The sequence below is a fragment of the Kryptolebias marmoratus genome, linkage group LG17, assembly GCF_001649575.2.
Source record: "Kryptolebias marmoratus isolate JLee-2015 linkage group LG17, ASM164957v2, whole genome shotgun sequence".
Classification (NCBI taxonomy): domain Eukaryota; kingdom Metazoa; phylum Chordata; class Actinopteri; order Cyprinodontiformes; family Rivulidae; genus Kryptolebias; species Kryptolebias marmoratus.
The window spans coordinates 1,887,833-1,907,684 of NC_051446.1; the positions used below are offsets into that span (position 1 = coordinate 1,887,833).

The following is a 19,852-nucleotide window of genomic DNA, read 5'->3' on the forward strand; positions in this document are numbered from 1 at the left end:
GTGTGTATATATATATATATATATATATATATATATATATATATATATATATATATATATATATATATATATATATATATATACACACACACACAGTTGAAATCTGAAGTTTACATACACTATATAAAAAGACACACTGTCTAACATGACACCAGAATAAACTTTTACCGTTTTAGTTCAATTAAGATTTTCAAAATTATTCCTGTTTGCTAAATGCCAGAATAATGAGAGAGAAATGTTTTTAGGGCAATTTTTTTACTTTTTTAAAGTCAAAAGTTTAAATACACTTAAATACACTCGGACATTTAATGTCATGTCTTCGGAAGCTTCTGATAGATTTATTGATAACATCTGAGTTAATTAGAGACACCTGTGGATGTAATTTAAGGCACACCTGAAACACTGCTTCCTTGTGTAACATCATGGGAAAGTTGAACAAAATCAGCCAAGGTATCAGGAAGAAAAAAGAAAAAGATGGCTATTGTGAACCCATTCTGCTGTATCATGCTTGAGGGGCCCACTGCATTCAAATTACACACTTTAAGACCTCCCCAACACTGCAAAGACCATTCAAGTCTTTCCTGATTATTTACACTGTAACAGGTTTATCATCCAGTGTGAGGTGTGTCTCTTTTAAAATCCTTGATAATCCTTCATATACAACATTATATTACTTTAGAAAACATCAGTTTTTAACAAAAAAGAATAATTAAAGCATTCCTATATTTTTATGCACAGGCTAAGTTGTTCAACAACTCTATCACACTAGTCAGCACATTTGGATTCTCTGTGGTGACATTTGACGGATCAGTGGGTGGAGCTGTGCAGCCTCGGACATCTAGCAAATCCTTCCACTTCGATGAGGAAGACCGGCGGACTGTGGAGGAGCTACGATCCTGGGCTACCAGCAAGGGTCTACGCCCTTTAGTTTCTTCTACAGTCCCTCTGTCTGGCATTCAACCTAATGTGTATTTTGACCTGACCTGTCAACTGCTGGCCAAAACTCCTATCGACAGCACCTGCACACTGCTGAGGGTAAGAAACTCAAAGAAAAGTGCAAATTCAGATCAAAACTGGGTTTTTTTTTCTATGGTAACAACTAACATCTACCTTCCACAACTCCTTGTGTAATGGATGTTTGTAATTATTTTTGCTAAAGAAAATAGATACTTTTGCATCAGTTCTTGTCCCTGAATAGAATGTCAGAAAAGATTGTTTGTTCCAAGCCTGGTCCCAGAACAGACTTAATTTTACTGAGAGTAACTCAAAGAAAATCATTCAAGCAAATGTTCAAAACAAACATAGATTTTATTTTCATTGTATTTGTTTTTTGTTGTTGTTTTTTTCACATTTATTACTTTTGAAATTTTAATTCAGCAGTACAAAATAGTAATTAAAAATATACGGTCAGATAAATAAGATAAACAACACAACAGATATTACACTGTTTTCAATAATAATTTAACAAAAAGTGATTATACTACTTCAAATAATTCTTAAAAGGTACAAGCTGGGTTGAATACAAAAGCATTTTAAAGTTCTGTTGAATCTATCGTCAAGAAATGGAAGGAATATGGGACCAGTAAATCTACCAAGAGCAGGCCATCCTCACAAACTAAGTGACCATTTAAGAAAGACAATAGTGAGAGAGGCCACCAAGTCACCTGTGAGCACTCTGAAGGATTTCACCAGGCTAAGCTTTATGTGAGAGGCAAAGAGCAAACCACTGTTGAAGAAAAATCTGATTCAATCTCGATTAAGGCTTCCAAGAAGCACATGACATGGAGTCTTTCACATGTCGTTTGGCAAATTCTAGTCAAGATTTAATATGAGTTTTCTTCAACATTGGCTTTCTTTTTGCCGCTTTTCTATAAAGTATTTTCTATATTAGACTGGTGAAGAACAAGGGCATTGTTGTAGCACAGTCTCTCCCATCCCAGCTTTGGAAATCCTTTTGTATTCATTCCTTGACTTATACTTCTCAATAATCTTTTCTCTGAGCTGCATTATAACAGTCACTTAAAAAGAGCGTGAATATTTAGGCAATCACTTTATATATTTTTATTTAATTGGTATTACTCTGTAAAAATTTTAATTTTACTTTGACATTGAAAGTGTTTTAAAGCATTTTTTGTCAAAAATGCCAATTTATATTGACCATGAACGATACAAAGTCATCCTGTGATTGTGCTTTTATAGCAATATGTATGCAGTTGATAGCTCCAATTACATTAGGAAAACTAGCTTTTGCTGCAAATTACCATGTCCCCTTCCAACAACTGCCAACAGGATTGCCATTGGAAACCTAAATTAGTTAAACCTGAGTTGTCCTCTTGGGCCAGAAAGTCTGCAGTCTCTAAATACATGCTCTCTTCACACTTTGTGGTTTGTAACAATAAAAATTCTGCATTAAAAATAATAATAAGGCTAAAGCCATTTTCTGTACCACTTTGAGCATGCTTTATTATCTACTCATTATTTGTTTACACATGTATGTATTACTGTTCATCATGTGTGTCTGGCATGTCCAAAAATTGTTTTCACATCATTAATAGTTTCACAGCATGCCATCTAAGTGTTGCCAACAACACAGTAACTGTAGAAACATGTGTACGCCAGCCATGAAGTTGGTGTGTGACTGTGCATTGTTAGTTCATTATTGATACAACTGAAGTTCTAAAGAGCATAAGCCACATTTTTGTGCTTATGCACCCTTTGCACATGAGGCTCACAGATTTTTCAGTACCACGGTATCTGAAATGGGTTTTATGATAATGTAATTTTAAAATGATAATACTAACAGTCCGAAAATTTACCATTATTACCAGTAACCCTGTTTCATCCCTAAAATGGCAGTATATTTCAACAATTTAAAGTGCTAAAAACTGGAAGTAATCCTCAGTTTCTCACATTGATTTGGAGGCATTCTGACCTACATTTATGTCCAGCATTGTTTTAATATTACTTATTCTTTGTCTCTGATGCCTAAACCTGTAGATTCATACTGCATCATCTCAGTCAACAGAAATTTTTCAGCCTCTTCCTATCTGTTCTTTGCATTTTATTTTTATTGACAACATTCATCAGTTTTTTTGATAAGTAATGCGACTTGCTGTCTTGTTAAGAAGCTAACCTGATGTCTTAATTCATAAGGTTATTGTTAACCTTTAATAGTTTTAATAACTGTGTAACTAATTGGGATTCATCCTTTTTCTTCGGATTTGTTCTTCTGTATCTTGCAATTAATCCTCTAGCGTCCTCAATAGGAGGAGGTGTCAGGCATTGCATCTTGGTCTAGTTAAGTTTTACCTGCCTACTCAGTTTGTAGAACAGTGGAAGTGATGGCTGGGTTCCTGCCAGTGAAGCTGATAGAAGAGATACATTTCAACAGGATTTGGCAGAGAGTGCTGGTCTTCTGCCAGTCAGAACTTACAGATTTCTAAAGCTGCCCTCAGCTTGTTGTTACACAACAGCTTTTATTGTAGTGAAGGGGTTTCCTTATCAAAATAATACTGCTATATTGTATGATGAATATTTTGCACAGCCTTTTTTTAGTTCTTTCAATGCTATAAAAAACAGGTAACACTTTTTTCGTGATAGAGCTTAGTTCCAGGTTCATACAACAGTCAATATGTCCTTCTCTCCGACATTTTACAGCTTTTTTTCATGGGATCTCTAGTCAATTTAGGTTTATATGGACAGCAAAGTCTAGGTCTCCAGAATGTACCTCTTTGAAGTTCCTTGATCACATGCTCAGTTTACCTTAGTTGGTTCCTGTTGAAGGTCTATTTAGCACCTAAAAGTGAACATACAGCCCCCTTGAAAAACGAATTGCACTGCAGTAAAATGATGTAACTTTTTCAAGATCTTCTTTAAAATAAAAATTAACGGCACATTTGGGTTGACAAAAAAAGGCGTTACTACATCAATGCCACAGACAGCACAGCAGAAGAAATAGAACAAAGTTATTTGGAGTGACCTTTATGGCCACCATAGACCCTGGAACTAAGCGGCTCAACATTATAGTCAACAAGATCTTTGTAGATGTAAATGAATTACAGCCTCTTCTCCGATATGACTTTCTGTCTCTTTTTATACATGTATTTAGACTTAAATACATGTCTAATGAGCAGGAGGCACACAAATGCATCCTGCTCACTTACAGTACTATGTCATGTTTTTCAGCTGTTTTTGTCTCTCTTCCTCCCAGGTGTGGGATGGTACCAGGTGTCCCTACACTCTGGTTGAAGTAATTGCTGAGCCAGGCATCACAGAAGGCCCAACCTCTTTCTCCAAGGTGAAAGAGAGTTTCATCGCTAATGTTTTTGTCTACGACAACCACATGGAGTTTGCCAAACTTCTGAAGGTCAGCATTTCTCTGTAAATATGAAAAAAATACTGGAAAACTTAAATACACTTACAGGCCTACATTTTTCACTTTGCACTAAAAACTGCAGTTATACTACAGTAGGAAAAAAAAGGTGTGCATTGTACACAGTATTATTATCAGAACCATAATTTAATCTGATCATATTCTCTTCAAAAGACCTGAACTATAACTTTAACATTCAGTCAGCTGCTGATTTAATGACTGTTATTAAAAATATTCCTATTCAGCTTTACTGACTGGTAATTTTACTGGGACATCGTACATCAGCATTACTTAAATCACAAATAAAAACATCAAATTTCAACACCTGCCATGGAGCAAATTATTACTTGATGTATAAATGCAGCAGGTCTAATGACATAAAGAGACTGTAGTTACAGTTATTAAAAAAAATATATATATATTTTAAATTTATTCTCAATAGTATTATTTTTCATCAGGATGTATGTCTTATTTAGACCAGGTCCTGTCCACTTACTGATTATCTGAGACAACACAAGCTGCATTGTGCAATATTTTGGGTTAAAACCTTGGCATTAACTGTTGAAATCAACCCTGTTTGTCTGTCAACAAAATATCTCATAAACTACTGAATTATTTTTAGAAGAAAACATTCAGACAGTATTCATTGGCTGTACATCAGCAACTTTTTCAACCTAATTCAAGTTGGCCATCACAGCTAACTGGCTTTAGCCAACACAAAAATGGCTATAGTTAGGAACACAATGACAGGGTTTGTTATAGCATTAGAAGTAAATGCCACTTTAGGTCATTTGCTGAAATAATCAACCAGATGGTAGCAAACCTTCAGTCATAAGTTTCATGTTCAATTGGACTCACAATGTCAACAGCAATGTGTTGAAATGGACCTAATGGTTTAGGTGAAACATTAGCAGTTTTGTCACATGCCTAATGGATAATAGACAGACGTCTATATGTGGCCACTAGTAAAGTTCTCTGGGGCGTTGTTTAGCTCAAACCACAGCCTGGTGTCCTTCATGAGCCAGATGCACAACCTCTTTTCACAGAGACTTAGGAACTGTGAGACATTTTCCTCTGAATATCTGTGGTGATTCTGTAGCCATCTCATGTCGCACAAGGAAGAAAGGTTTGACATCCTTTGGAAAGGGGTTTTTTCACTTTAGGCTATTCTGAGTGGATTATTTGTTGCATTATAAGTTGAGGACAGTCTTCACATTCAGCTTTCAAATCAGCAAGCAAGAGTGCCCTCAGCAGAGGTGAGATTTTAGCTATCTCTCTGATTAAGTCCTGTTCAGAATCTGCAACTGTATTAGTGGTTCTCAGTATTTGGCATACAGGTTACGATGTGTTGTTTACTTAAACATTGTGGATGAACTCTTTAACACATTCAGGATGGTTGGCTAAAGCAGAATCAACATTAATCACCAAGCATGTTTTTGTGTTAGTAGGTTCTTTTGCATAATCCTTGGTAATGAAGGTCACTTTTTCACCAATGATGTTAGTCTACAGTGCTTTAATCAGGGTCCAAGCCCAGTAGTAGTGATCCAGACTTCAGTATATACAATATTGCTGGAACTTTGTTGTTTTGATTTGCTACTGCTAATGTAGCTTGTATGCAGCCAGTACAGGTAGGTCATCTTTTGCATATGTGACTAGTTTAACTTTAGGCTTTGTTGGAGGGCATTGTGCAAAATATTGCTTGTAGACAGTTTCTGGGGAAAAATAGATACAAAAGCTCCAGTGTCTACCATTAACTCCAGGACCTGGGAGTTACCTTGTGCTGCTTCTATGTCCACTTTGCATGTGATTTTATCAAATGCTGCATCTATCAGTTTAACATCAATCACACAGAGTATTGCAAACTCAGGAACAACCACTTCTGTCACTGCAGCTACAGGTGATTTGCATACTTGGGCAAAATGTCCCATTTTGTTTTAGTTTTACATTTTCCTTCAGCAGCAGGACAGTTTTTTATCATGTGTTATCTGATACACATCTGAAGCAGTGATGTTGTTTTTATGACTTGCCTGTTTATGATGAGCATGGGGTAGAGGTCCATGTGATTGAACTGTTTATGCTTCTTTTCCCTAAAAAAATGAGCATGTGCTGCATTCACGGTCTATACAGGTGTGGAAGGGAATGTACTTGGAGCTGAGAGCAGTGTAGCATTTTTAACTGCTGCTTCCACTTGGTAAGCCATAGAGCTTATCCCAGTGAGAAGTCCTCCATATCTTTCACAGCACTGAGATAAACGTTAGAAATTAGCTGATCTCTGATAAGATCATTTTTAATGACCCCTAATCCACATGTTGCAGCCAGAGCTCTTGAGCTCTGCGACATGTTTACTCACAGTTTCATCGGCACATTGATTACAGTGTCTAATGTATGTCTGTATGCCAACACATTAAATTTGGCCACAAAATGTTTTTCCATTCGGCCATGGCTTCAGCAAATGTTGAACCTTGATCTGGAAGTGTGTAGAACAGACGCTGTTCCTCTGGTCCTAAGCAGTGTAGTAAAACGACTTGTTTTTCATCTGGCCAGGTGTTGTCATTAGCATTTATGACGAGCATTAAGTTATTGAATGTTTTCCGCCGCATGTAGACTCAGTACCGAAGTGCTTATCCTTGTCGCCAGTTTTGTTGTGATGGTTGTAAATGAAATAAGGAGGCAGATGGTAAATCTCAAACTTTATTGCATGTGTGCTATCACACCAGGGGCCATGATAGAACTCAGTTTGATCTTGTTGTTCTTCTGAGTTTGGGTGTGGTAGTAGCTAACAGTCGTTCCCAACCTATACTCCAAGCGCTAACAGATCATGCAAGATCATGTAATGTTGCAGGAGATTCCACATAGTTATTTTCAAGGTTTGACAAAAAACAGCTACAGCTTTGGGACTTCTCAACATAAGATGACATAAGTGTAAAACTCTGGCATGTAAGTCTGCAGGGGATTTCCATTCCTTTCAAGGACTGCTAGGCTTTTAATTGGATTAGAAAATATCAAGGTGGTTTAAACACTTGTGCATTTTGTAGTTCAGTGTAATAATATAAAGTTGTTCAGAACAGACAGCAGAAAGCTCCCTGTACCTGTGGAGAACTAATCAGTAAAGAAACCTTTTAAAAAATGTGATTAAAGTTTACTTCAGTTACACTGTTTTGTATTATTATATTTTTTACCTTACAAATTGTTTGCCTCAACAAAGTTCATTTTCTTGCAATTATCTCAGTTTTCACAGTATACCTTGTGGTGATTCAGGTTGGCTTCATGTTGTGACTTTCAGGCAGAATGAGAAAAGCGTAACATTTAAATTTGAGTATTCCTGTTTTCTGTGCATATTTAAAAACTTATTACAAACTTTTTAAACAAAATTTAGTTGTAGTTACACTACAACTTGTTTTTTTTAACAACAGCTAAGCTACTGAGTGAAGAAATGTGTTATTAAGTTGGAGGTCACTGATTTAAGCAAAAAGTGGCCTCAAATTTTATTTATCACCATCACAATGTATCGTATTCAAACTGTGCAAAATGCTGCAGCTAGACTTTTAACAGGGACTAGTAGGAGAGGTCATATAACTCCTGTTTTAGCTTTTCTTTTCTGGCTACCATTTAATTTTAGGTTTCAGTTTAAACTTCTTGTATTAATTTTTAGGGCCTTACAGGCTTTGGCCCTCCCAGTATGTCTCTGATATGCTTAAGCCTCAGACTTCTGCCAGACTTCTGAGGTCTGCTGATCAAAATTTTTTGTTAGCTCCACGTACTCTGTTTAAAACTCCTGAAGATCGCTCTTTTTGAGCTGTTGCAGCCTTAATGTGGAATTCTCTGCCACTGTTCTTACGTTGTTTGGGGTTCTGTTGACTCTTTTAAATCACAGCTGAAAATCTATTTGTATAGCATTTAATTCATTCTGATGTTTTTATGTGCTTTCCTTATGTGTTTTGTGAAGCACTTTGTGATTTTATCTGTGAAAAGTGCTATATAAATAAAATTTTACTTACTATACTTACTTACCGTATTTTCCGGACTACAAGGCGCACCTGAATATTAGCCGCACAAGCTAAAATTAGGGGAAAATCCTGTTTTGTTCATACAGTAGCCGCAGCGGACTAACAGCTGCAGGTGTTTTAATGTTTAATTACCATATGTAAGAGAATATGCACATAGGGGATTGTCAGGAAAGAGATGGCTGTTTGGGAATACATCCCTTTTATTAACATTTTGAAAAACCAGTTACCGATACATATTTGCATAACTTTTTACGTATATGTACAAGTACCGGTAATTAAAAGTATGAAACATGTACTGTGCTGTTTAAACGAGTAACAAATGTACTGTATAACAATAACCTACAGCACACTAGAAAAATATAATCGGCCTACCTTTTGGGCTAAGGTGTTGTAACACGGCTTTAACAAGAAGAAAAGTCATTCATTGCCATCTTTGTCTTCTTCCTGCACACTAAAACCACCAAAGTCCTCTTCTTCAGTGTCGGAAACGAACAGGCTCAGGGTGCCTTCGTCATCCACTCTCCTAGTCTCTCCTTCGTTGTCGCTTTCAAAACCAAAGAACTCCTCGCTGTCAGTGTTGGAATCAAACACCCTCTGAAGGGCTGTGGTGGTGTCCTCCTCTTTATTACGCATCAGTCCAGCCCTTCGAAATCCGTTGGCGATCGTGGATGTTTTGACACTTCTCCATGCTGTCAGAATCCACTGGCAGACTTGGGCAAAACTTGCTTTTCTCATGCGACCAGTTTTGGTGAATGATTTATCGCCGCTCGTCATCCACGCCTCCCACTGAACATGTAGTGCTACTTTTAACACACGATTCACACTGATGTCGAGTGGCTGCAGTTGCTTCGTTGTGCCTCCAGGAATCACAGCTGGAATGGAGTTTGTCCTCTTGATGGCTGCTTTCACAGAATCTGTGATATGGGCCCTCATGCTGTCCAAAACGAGCAATGCTTTCTTTTTTTGGCGAAAGAATCCTCCAGGTCGCTTCCCATAGCACTCTTGCAGCCACTCCTTCATCACGCTTTCCATCATCCACCCTTTCTTGTTGACTTTAACAGATATGCCGCTCGGAATCTCTTCTCTTGGCATAGTCATCCACTTAAAAATCACCATTGGTGGAAGTTTTAACCCGAACGCTGTGCGGCCCAGAACACAAGTGAAATTCGTTCTCTCATGGCTAGTGGTCCTCACCGTGATGGATGATTCACCTTGCTTGTTAACAGTCCTAGTGAGAGACAGGTCTAACGTTAAAGGCACTTCATCCATATTTATGATCTCGTCCGGTCCGATGGAATATTCGTTTGTCTTTCTTTGTGTGACGTCTCACCATTGATTCGTTTTATACCAAGGGTACGTGCAGCAGCTCTATTTCCCTCATTGAGAGCCAAATCGACTGCCTTTAATTTAAAAGCTGCATCATATGCATTTCTTTTGTTTGCCATAATGAGGGTTTTTGAATGAAAGCTTCCTTTGCCCTGTAATACTCGTCTTGCTCTTGCTAATGTAGTCTCTTTTTCGCACTAAGTCGTACAGCGCTACTTTGCCTGGCGGACAGACATGTGACCAACATACCACTCTTTTCCCCCCGTGACTGTGTGTCTGATCACATGCCCTTCTGCCAGGCAAAGTAGTGCCGTACAACTGCGGAACAAACAAAAATAAATCCTCTTACGATATCACAAAAATCATGAAATATCTATAGAAAAGCCGCACCGGACTGTAAGCCACAGGGTTCAAAGTTTGTGCAAAAAGTAGCGCTTATAGTCCAGAAATTACGGTACATATTTCAGTGTTTCCCCCAGCTTTATCCAGTTGATTGATAATAACACAGGCAAACTATCAAAATTGACAGAATCAGTCCAAAACCTGTAATTTATTTCCAATACTTATGATTATTATTTGTCACAAAATGTTGCAGCCCTCTAAGACAAAAAAAAAAATTGCTGGTTTTTTTTCATACAAAGAGGCTCTGAAAATGTGAGGGAAAAAAAGTGTGTACATTTATTTACACACTCTGTAAATAAATCAACCAAGTTATAAAACTATTTATATTTTTTTTATGTGTTATTTATCTAGTTTGTCACTAAGAAAGTAAAACTAAAATCGAAAACACTACAAGCTTTTATCTTATTGCTGGTAGCAATGACCTGCTTTTAACTCATAAAATGGAGGGCCAAAAGCACAAGTTTACACTCCCACTTTAAAAAATGTGGAAATTGCTTCACTGTTCCACTGAGTAGGGGCCTATGGTCACACAGCCCAGTTACAATACAACTCCTCAAATTAAGTCCAAAACCTCACTTTCTTTTCATTGAGTAGGCTCCATCAATGGCCTCTGCCATGCCTGTTTCGGCCAGTGTTTACATTTTATCTTGCCACTTCAGAATTGTCATAGAATTGAGTTGTCTGTCACACTACAGTGATGTAGAAAGCCTTATGAAATGTAACATGACCAATTAGACAGAGGTCGCTTTGAAAAACATTGGATAGGTATCTGATTTCATTTAACTCATAACATGATTTGAGTTTTATTTAAAAAAATCTAATTTGTGACGTCCAGACTGTCAAAACAAAATCATATATGGGAAAAAAACAAAAAATGGATTTGAGTCACTTTTGCCTGCAGTTTAAATGTAGCCTTTGTCACTTTTCATCACACATGCTCCATACAGCCTGAGTACTGAATAAACCACAATCATTTACCAAGTCTGAGGAAGTGATTATGGTTTTTAAATGTGTATTTACAGAAGGTCGGGGCAGCTGCACACAAATCCTCCTTCAGTCATCTTGATTCTCATTAAGCTGTCAGCATGTTTGATCTGTAATCCTGCTCGTTTATTTACAGATTTTTGCAGCATCTTCATAAGTTGAGTGTGAAAAAAGACATAAATAACAACAGAGGCAAAATAAAGAAGGAGAAAGTGAGAAGATTATTTTTGGTGCTGTTAGGTTGTGAAAAGGTAGCAGAGGTGTAAAAATTAAATCAACTTATTTTAAATTTTGTCATTTTGCTTTAGAAGAGGAAAGTCTCACATTCTGGAAAGATAACAGAGTTCTTAGCACTTTGAGTCGCCTTGTGCTGAAAAGTGCTATATAAATAAATGTACCTACCTACCTACCTACCTTAGGGTAATAGACTTTTAAACTTTGTCCAGACCCTGTTTTTTATTCAGAACTAGACCTTCCTTGACAGGTAAATGCGGTAATATGAAATAATCCCTGACAGTCTCTCCAGTCAAGATTATTGAATTCTGAATTTTACCCCTAAATCTAGTGTAAACCAATATTTTTAGTGAATCTTCTTCCTTCCTTTCTCCAGCCTCAGAATAATGAGCTAGTGTTTGCCCCTTCTTCACTGTCTTTCTCAGTTTTTTCTTTCTCCTCTCAGCCACTTTCTCCATCTCTTAATTTCACCTTCTCCTGACCATTCTTCATTTACCATTTATCTCTCCTGCAGTTCTTCTCGCTCTGTCTCAGCAGAATCCTACAACACAAATGCTTATATTAACTGCATCTATTTGTGCACACTTTATTTTTCTGCTTATTTATTTCAGTCCTTATCCAATCAGTTTACTTAAGTTTTAAAAAGCAAGTATTTGTTTGTGCCGCTGAACAGGTTCTTACTGTCCAATCTGAGTAGAATAATAATTCATTTGGCAAAAAGTGTCGGTGCTATTAAAAAAAAAAATGTCCATCCATCTACCCATTATCTTCCGCTTATCTGAGGTTGGGTCATGGGGGTAGCAGCCTAAGCAGAGAGGCCCAGACTTCCCTCTCCCCAGCCACTTGGGCCAGCTCCTCCGGGGGAATCCCAAAGCGTTCCCAGGCCAGCCATGAAACATAGTCCCTCCAGCGTGTCCTGGGTCTTTCTCTGGGTCTCCTCCCAGTGGGATGGGCCCAGAACACCTCACCAGGTAGGCGTCCAGGAGGCATCCTCACCAGATGCCCGAGCCACCTCAACTGGCTCCTCTTGATGTGGAAAAGCAGCGGCTCTACTCTGAGTCCCTTCCGGATGACCGAGCTTCTCACCCTATCTCTAAGGGAGAGCCCAGACACCCTGTGGTGAAAACTCATTTCAGCCACTTGTATCCACGATTTCATTCTTTCGGTCACCACCCAAAGCTCGTGACAATAGATGAGGGTCCCATCTAACAGCGCCCTTATCACTGCAGATGCAGCACCAAACCGCTTATCAATCTACCGCTCCATTTTTCCCTCATTCATGAACAAGACCTCTGCCAGAGGTGGGAGTTGAAACTTCATCTCACCAGGGACTCCGTGAGACGATCCCAGCAGACTCTCACAATACACTTGGGCCTGCCAGGTCTGACCGGCATCCTCCCCCACCATCGGAGCCAACTTACCACCAGGTAGTGGTCAGTTGACAGCTACGCCCCTCTCTTCACCCGAGTGTCCAAGACATGCGGCCGCAGATGCTTGAAGATGGTGTTCATTATGGAGAATCCATGATGAGCACAGAAGTCCAATAACTAAACACCACTTTGGTTCAGAACAGGGGGGGCATTCCTCCCAACCACACCTCTCCAGGTCTCACTGTCACTGCCCACATGAGCGTTAAAACCCCCCAGCAGAGCAACGGAGTCCCCATGATGAGCGCTCTCTAGCACCCCCTCTAAGGACTTCAAAAAGGGTGGGTAATCTGAACTGCTGTTAGGCGCATAAGCGCAAACAACAGTCAGAACCCGTACCCCCACATGTAGGTGAAGGGAGGCTACCCTCTCATTCACTGGGGTGAACCCCAATGTACAGGCACCAAGATGGGGGGCCAACAACAATGCACACTCCTGCCCAGCGCCTCCCAACAGGGGCAACTCCAGAGTGAAAGAGTGCCCAACCCCTCTAAAGGAGACTGGTTCCAGAGCCAGATTCGTGCATTGAGTAGTCTGACTATATCTAGACGGAACCTCTCAGCCTCACACACCAGCTCAGGCTTCTTTCCCACCAGAGAGGTGACATTCCACGTCCCAAGAGCCAGCTTCTGTAGCCGAGGATCAGATTGCCAAGGTCCCTGCCTTCGGCCATTGCCCGTTGTACATTGCACCCAACCTCTTTGGCCCCTCCCACAGGTGGTGAGCCCATGGAAAGGGGAACCCATGTCTCCTTTTCAGGCTATGCCTGGCCGGGCTCCATGGGTGAAAGCCTGGTCGCCAGGCACTCGCCAGCGTGCCCCACCTACAGGCCTGGCTCCAAAGTGGGGCCCCGGTGACCCACATCTGGGTGAGAGAACACTGCATACAAAAATGTTATTCATCATAAGGGGTCTCTGGGCTGCACTTTGTCTGATCCTTCACCTAGGACCTGTTTGCCATGGATGACCTTACCAGAGGCATGAAACCCCTGACAACATGGCTCATAGGATCATTGGGACACTCAAAACTCCTCCCTCACAACAAGGTGGGAGCTGTGGGAAGGGCTAAAAATAAATAACTAAAAATGTTCAACTGATCCAGATGTCCAGAACAAACGGATCCTGACCCTGTCAACCTGTCTAAGGTCACACAAGGTACAGACTTCTTTTACAAATTAATATTTTGCAACAACTATGCTACAATATTTGTATGCAACACAGATATTTTACTGTAAACTTTCTGAATCAATGCAATTAAAGATAACCATCACCAAGAGTTTACCCAAAAATAGAGCATAGATGAAAATAAATAAACATCAAAAGTTAAGTTAGGTTGAATTTTTTTTCCTTAATCCAGTCTACATCTAGCAAATATTTAGTGATTGCAGAGTGGAGTATTGGGGATGAGAGTAAGATTTGATCAGCAGCAGGAGATCAGAGAGTGTGTGTCCTCTCATCTCTGTAGAGAACAGATAAAAGGATCCATTTTTTGTGTCTGTGACTTGAGGGCCTTTGAATCTAATAACATTATACAATTCTATGTTGTGCAATGATAAATGAATTGAATTTTTGAAACTTGCCATGAAATCCCTCCAGAACCCTCTAACACTGTTCACAAAAACAAACTGCAAGAAGAATGGAAATATTTTCCAGTTAAAATGTTGTTGTTTAACCTTCTGAAATTTGATAGTAAATCTAACCTAAAAACAATGCACCGCTTTATTTGACTAAGCCCTGTTTTTGATTCAGCCTGTTTTGCTGTCATTAATAGCGATTTTAAGAACATTTAAAGCACATATTGATATTATTTGATTGTGCCAGCTGGTGCTATACTGCATTATTGTTACATAAGATAAATATGCTTCATATTTACACAGGAAACATGAAAAACATGTAAGGCATGTTTTGCACGTGTTACATGTTATATTTAAATAAAAAATAAAATCTCTAAAGCCATGCTACAATTTGACCCCCAAAAAGCAACAATCAAACAAAGTCTCTCAAAAGCATAAAGGAAAATGGGTTATTAGCTGATGGAGACATAGTTAAACAAAACAACAGTGCAATGCCAAAAAATCACCATACCCACACAAAAAACATGGTGGTGGCTCCATCATGCTTTGGAGTAGTTTTGCGAAGGCTGAAACAGGTCAGTGAGGGTAGAATTTTGCTCAGTACCAAAGTCAATTTGAGTCCCAAAACTTGTTCTTTCTGTGCGTGTCTCAGACTTCTTTTGCTCATTATCTCATTTTTACCACTCATGGTCAACCAAGTGCTTATTTCCACATAATGTAATATTTCTGAGGAGTGTGCTCTAATGCAAAGAACTTTTTCTCCCACACTATTATCTGTTTGGTGAACACAGCTCTGATGAAAATGTGGCTGCACATCAACCCGTAGGCTCAAATTTCTCCCCAAAATCTCAGACTGCAATGCTGTTTCTCTTGACACTTGAAAAGCCAGTAAAGGATTTCTTTAACTACTAAGAGTTTAGATCCTTGCTCACTCCAACGCTTTATTATCAAGCTTCCATCTTTGTGAAACTTCAACTGATGTGAAGATTTATTTAGATAATAAAGCCTTGGTCAGATTTATCTCTGTAAGTGGGTGTAAAGCCTGATCTGAAAAGCTGAGTTTTAAAAAGCTTTTATTTTCCAGCATTTGCCTTTTCAGTCATATATACTTTTTGATTCATTATCAGGCTTTTGATAAGATATTCATGTTTTTATTGTCTCATCAACCTTTGGCAATTCAAGTTCATTTTTTTTGGTACATGATACATGATCCAGTTAAATGTCAAGGTCACAGGTGATCCTGTGCTTTAACTCTGAACTGTGTAACATAAGAATGTCAAACTGCACAGCTGGACACCTCATGAGTCAAGGATGATACCTATTGATTTCAAAGTCCTGGGGTCAAAGGGGAAGGTCACAGGTGATCCGTTGTTAAAACCTTGTCTATGCTCCAGCAGACCCCTTTGTTAATTATTCCTTCCCTTAGCCTCCCGTGACCCCTCTGGCCCCCCAAGGTGGAGTTGTACAGCCTGATGGTGTGCGGGACAAAATAGTTTTTAAGTCTGTTGGTCCTGCACTTGGGAAGGAGCAGTCTGTCATTGAACAGGCTCCTCTGGTGGCTGATGACAGTGTGTAGAAGATGACTGGCATTATCCATAATGTCCAGCAGTTTCTTCAAAGTCCTCTTCTCTGCCACTGACACCAGAGAGTTCAGCTTAGTGCCAACCACAGAGCTAGCCCACCTGACCAGCTTGTCCAGCCTGTACGTGTCCTTCTTGGATATGCTGCCCCCCCCTTATCTAGGTGCGAGTGGGCTCAGTGTAGCAGGTAGATGATTGCGTCTTCCACACCAACACCTGCCTGGTACGCGAACTGCAGACCATCCTGGGCATGTTGCACCTGGGGTCTGAGGAGACCGAGGAAGAGCCGCTCCAGCGTCTTCATCAGATGGGAAGTGAGTGCCACCGGTCGGAAGTCATTCAACTCGTTTGACCGGAACTGGAACAATGCACAATGTCTTCCAGAGGGTAGGCATTATCCCCACCTGCAGGCTGAGGTTAAAGAGACGCTGGATCGGCTCACCCAGTTCTGCAGCGCAGGCCTTCAGCATTCGAGGGCATACTCTGTCAGGCCCTGCTGCTTTCCTTGGGTGAAGCCTCCTCAGTTGACCTCCGACCTGGTCCGCATTGAAGAATGGAGTCTTTGTTGTGGTTGATGATGATGATGATGGGGAGGAGGAGGAGGAGGAGGAGACTGTGGTAGCCGGTGGAGGGTGTGTTGAGGCAAAAGGGAGAGATAGAGGGTGGGGGATGCATGGGCCGGTTAAACCGGTTGAAGAAGTTGTTCATCTCGTTCGCCTTCTCCACTGTTCCCTCCACAACTCTGGTCTTGGTATTGTGGCCTGTGATGGTTTTCACACCTTCCCAGACCCCCCTCATGCTGTTCTCCTCTAGCTTCCGTTCCACCTTCCTCCTGTAGCTGTCCTTGGCTTCCTTCAAGCAATGTTTCACCTCTTGCTGTGCTGTTCTCATCGCCTCCCTGTTCCTGCTCTGGAAGGCAGCCTTCTTCTTGTTGAGGACAGCTTTGACTTTCTGTGTTACCCATGGCTTTTTGTTGGGTTAACACCGTACAGTCTTGGCAGGGGTGGCTAAAGATGGCTGCCACAGCTAATCTAATAGTTAGCCAGCACTAAAAACGGCTATTGAGGTCAAATTTCATGTGTCAGTACCTGAGTTATAACAACATATACTCTGAGCATGACATCTCACGATATCACATGAGGTTGTGCATTACATTTTTTTTTTCAAAGATTGACCAAAATGACTACATTTCTGTCATGATTTTAGTTTGAAAAGTCTGAATGAAGGGTGGCTAGTGATATTGTTGAGAAACGGAATGCAGCATTTATGTTGCAGGAAAGATGGACACTCAAAACAAGTCCAGACCAGAGGTGTGATTACAAATCCTACATTTATTCAAACATTTAGCTAAATAGAGACAACTCACCAACAAGGAACAACAGTAACACGATCCCAGTTGTGTCTGAGGTGATTCCCCTTTCACCTCCTTTTTATACTATAAACCGCACCCAAGACCAGGGTTTTCTGCACTCTAACAGCTGCAGCAGCTTGTTTTTGCGTCTCAAGGACGGCTACTACCTAATCTCACTCACCCCTGTCATGATGTCCTGGAGTCTTTGGCCTCCCTCACCACACAGACACAACTGTTCTTTGTGATTATTTTATCATATGCTAAGCGTAACCTCATTTTAGCAATCAAATCATTTTAGCAATATCAAAGTTTGCTTTTATTTTACACTTTGAACTGCATTACCATTTAGTACTTATACAAGCTTGAAATGTTTGCGTCTTTGTTAGGTCCCTTTGAATAAAGTACGTTATAAGGCTGTAATGAATTTAACAGAAATGAGAGATGAACAGAGACCATACTTTACAATATGCATTATGTTAATGGATGCTAGGCCTCTAATTAAAGCCGTATGGGATTCCGATGGAGTCGATTTTTTTTGTACACCAAAATGTACACCATTAGTTACCTTCTTCCAAATCTGTTGGTGCTTCATACAAAACTAAAGACATCCCTGATGAAAAGAAGATGAACTCTCTAAAATCTTTGAAGGTGCTCTGTGGTTTCTGTCTCCAAGACTTTAGTGGCAGATCATTTTTAATTAATGAATGTGTTAGTTTGAACGGCTCCTGTTATTACTCTGTACAGTTTGTTTTGGACAAGTTCATAATGTTCTTCTTTGTGCACACAAAAGGGCACTTAAAAGATCCATTGATAGGATCTGGTTATTGTAGAGACAAAAGTGAATTTTGATTACACTACACACCTGTTTTTTTTTAATTGATAAAATTCTTCCTCACTCTCATTGTTAAATCTTTTGTCCACCATTGTTTTGGACCATTTAAAGTGAACAACTGTATTTATTTGAAATCACTTGTGATTAGCTTTTACACAAAATATGTAGGTGAAGAGAAAACAGACATTTCATAAAACTAAGAAAAACAGAAAACAACTTTACCTTGATCTTCAAAAGCATTTTTTCTCCGACAAATTAAAATGCAAACTTTATATAAGAAACATCTCTAGAATGCACTGGGACATATCATCAGTAAGGTATACTAGGGTCAACAAGTGTTTTGGGTGTCACAACATCAGACACCCTCACCCAGACGACCCAGCTGGGGGTGATCAACTCCCTTATTTGCATCACAGTAGCTACCCACTGATCAGCCCTCTGTTGTGGAATTTTATTTAACAAAGAGTTTTGTCTTAGGATAATTTATTTAAACTATATAGCTGAGAATCACTGAGCTGAGTCAGCAGAGTAAGTCTGACAACAGAACAAAAGGCCCCCTTTAAATACCTAGCTCACACTCCGTAACTTTCCATAGGATGAGGAGGGGTCTCCAAATGGGGTAGGGATCAGGTAATTGCTTCCTACACCCCAGAGCCCTATAAGATAAGGAGTGCTTTTTCACTGAAACATGGTGTCATAAATGCTTCCGTACTTTTCCACTCTAACTGATTACACCTCTTAATACAAAGCCATCTTGTGGCTTTCTCTGCAGTTTCGCAAGTGGCCTGGATCTTCCTCTTAGCTGCCCCAGTAACATCCAAGTGGCCAAGGACTTTCCAGAGTGAACACCCTGCAAAGCCTCTGCATCCTAATTCTAGAGGCTTGTAGAATGTCCTCCAAACCCTGGCTCTGCACTCTTCCACTAGTTTCTGGTACATGGTTTCCTCTCATTGGCTTCCTCAATCCTTACTTCCCAGGGCACTGTGAGTTCCAGCATGATCGGGTCTTAATGATCAAGAATGATCATGTCTGATAATAGACTTTTTAATTCAGTGTGAAAAAATTGGCTTTACTATACTTTGGCATTTATGGGGGCAATTCTTTGGGGGTGGGGTGCTTGTTGTGCTTTGGGATGCAAGACTGGGCACTGCTGACTTTTTCTTTGGAGCAACACTTGTTTACTACCTATAATGCTTATACGGTATTAGTGTCCCTAACTTCTCTCATTGAAGCCAGTGGGAACAGTTTTGTGGAAACTGCCATGTTGTATTTTTGAAACCAGAGTCAGTGCCCTACAGATGTGGGGGTTTTAAGCCCTGCCTACTCCCCCACACACAGTCATGAGGCTCTTTCATAAAACAGTTCTGCAAAACAGCCACATAGACCAGCTTGTCTTTAAGCTGCCTTTGCCTGTTCATAAATCACAGCTGGAGCGCCCACGTCCCCCACAGATATGTGCTTTCAGAATTAAGTGAGCAGTGTGGGCAGGGGTGGAAATTAAATTTTTTTTACCAGCCACTCAAATATTTTACCAGCCACTATTTTTTGTTGTCACAAAAAGTTATTTCATATGATGATGATGATGATCGATGCGGGTGGAAGCAGTTGTGGTGCCCTACAAGCTGACTACTCTTGAAAAACAGAAAATAAAATAGCTTCTCATCACAACACCTAATTGGTGTTAGACTGCATGTAATCTGTAGTGGATCGAGTGCATCATATGGGTTTGCAGTGAACTGTTGTAATATTTTTAAGGGAGTTTTC

The 19,852-nt window shown here is 39.9% G+C and overlaps 1 protein-coding gene across 7 annotated transcripts in view; it reads left to right on the plus strand.

The window, feature by feature from the left end:
• Positions 1–19,852, plus strand: part of pot1 (protection of telomeres 1 homolog) — a 134,741-nt gene that overhangs the window by 88,707 nt on the left and 26,182 nt on the right. For 6 of the 7 annotated variants that reach the window (XM_037980784.1, XM_017435587.3, XM_037980787.1 and 3 more), the window contains exons 8-9: positions 739–1,035; positions 4,211–4,366. In XM_037980784.1, the coding sequence (XP_037836712.1) occupies positions 739–1,035; positions 4,211–4,366 (453 nt within the window). The remainder of the gene's footprint in view (positions 1–738; positions 1,036–4,210; positions 4,367–19,852) is intronic. The other variant, XM_037980788.1, reaches the window with a different exon arrangement.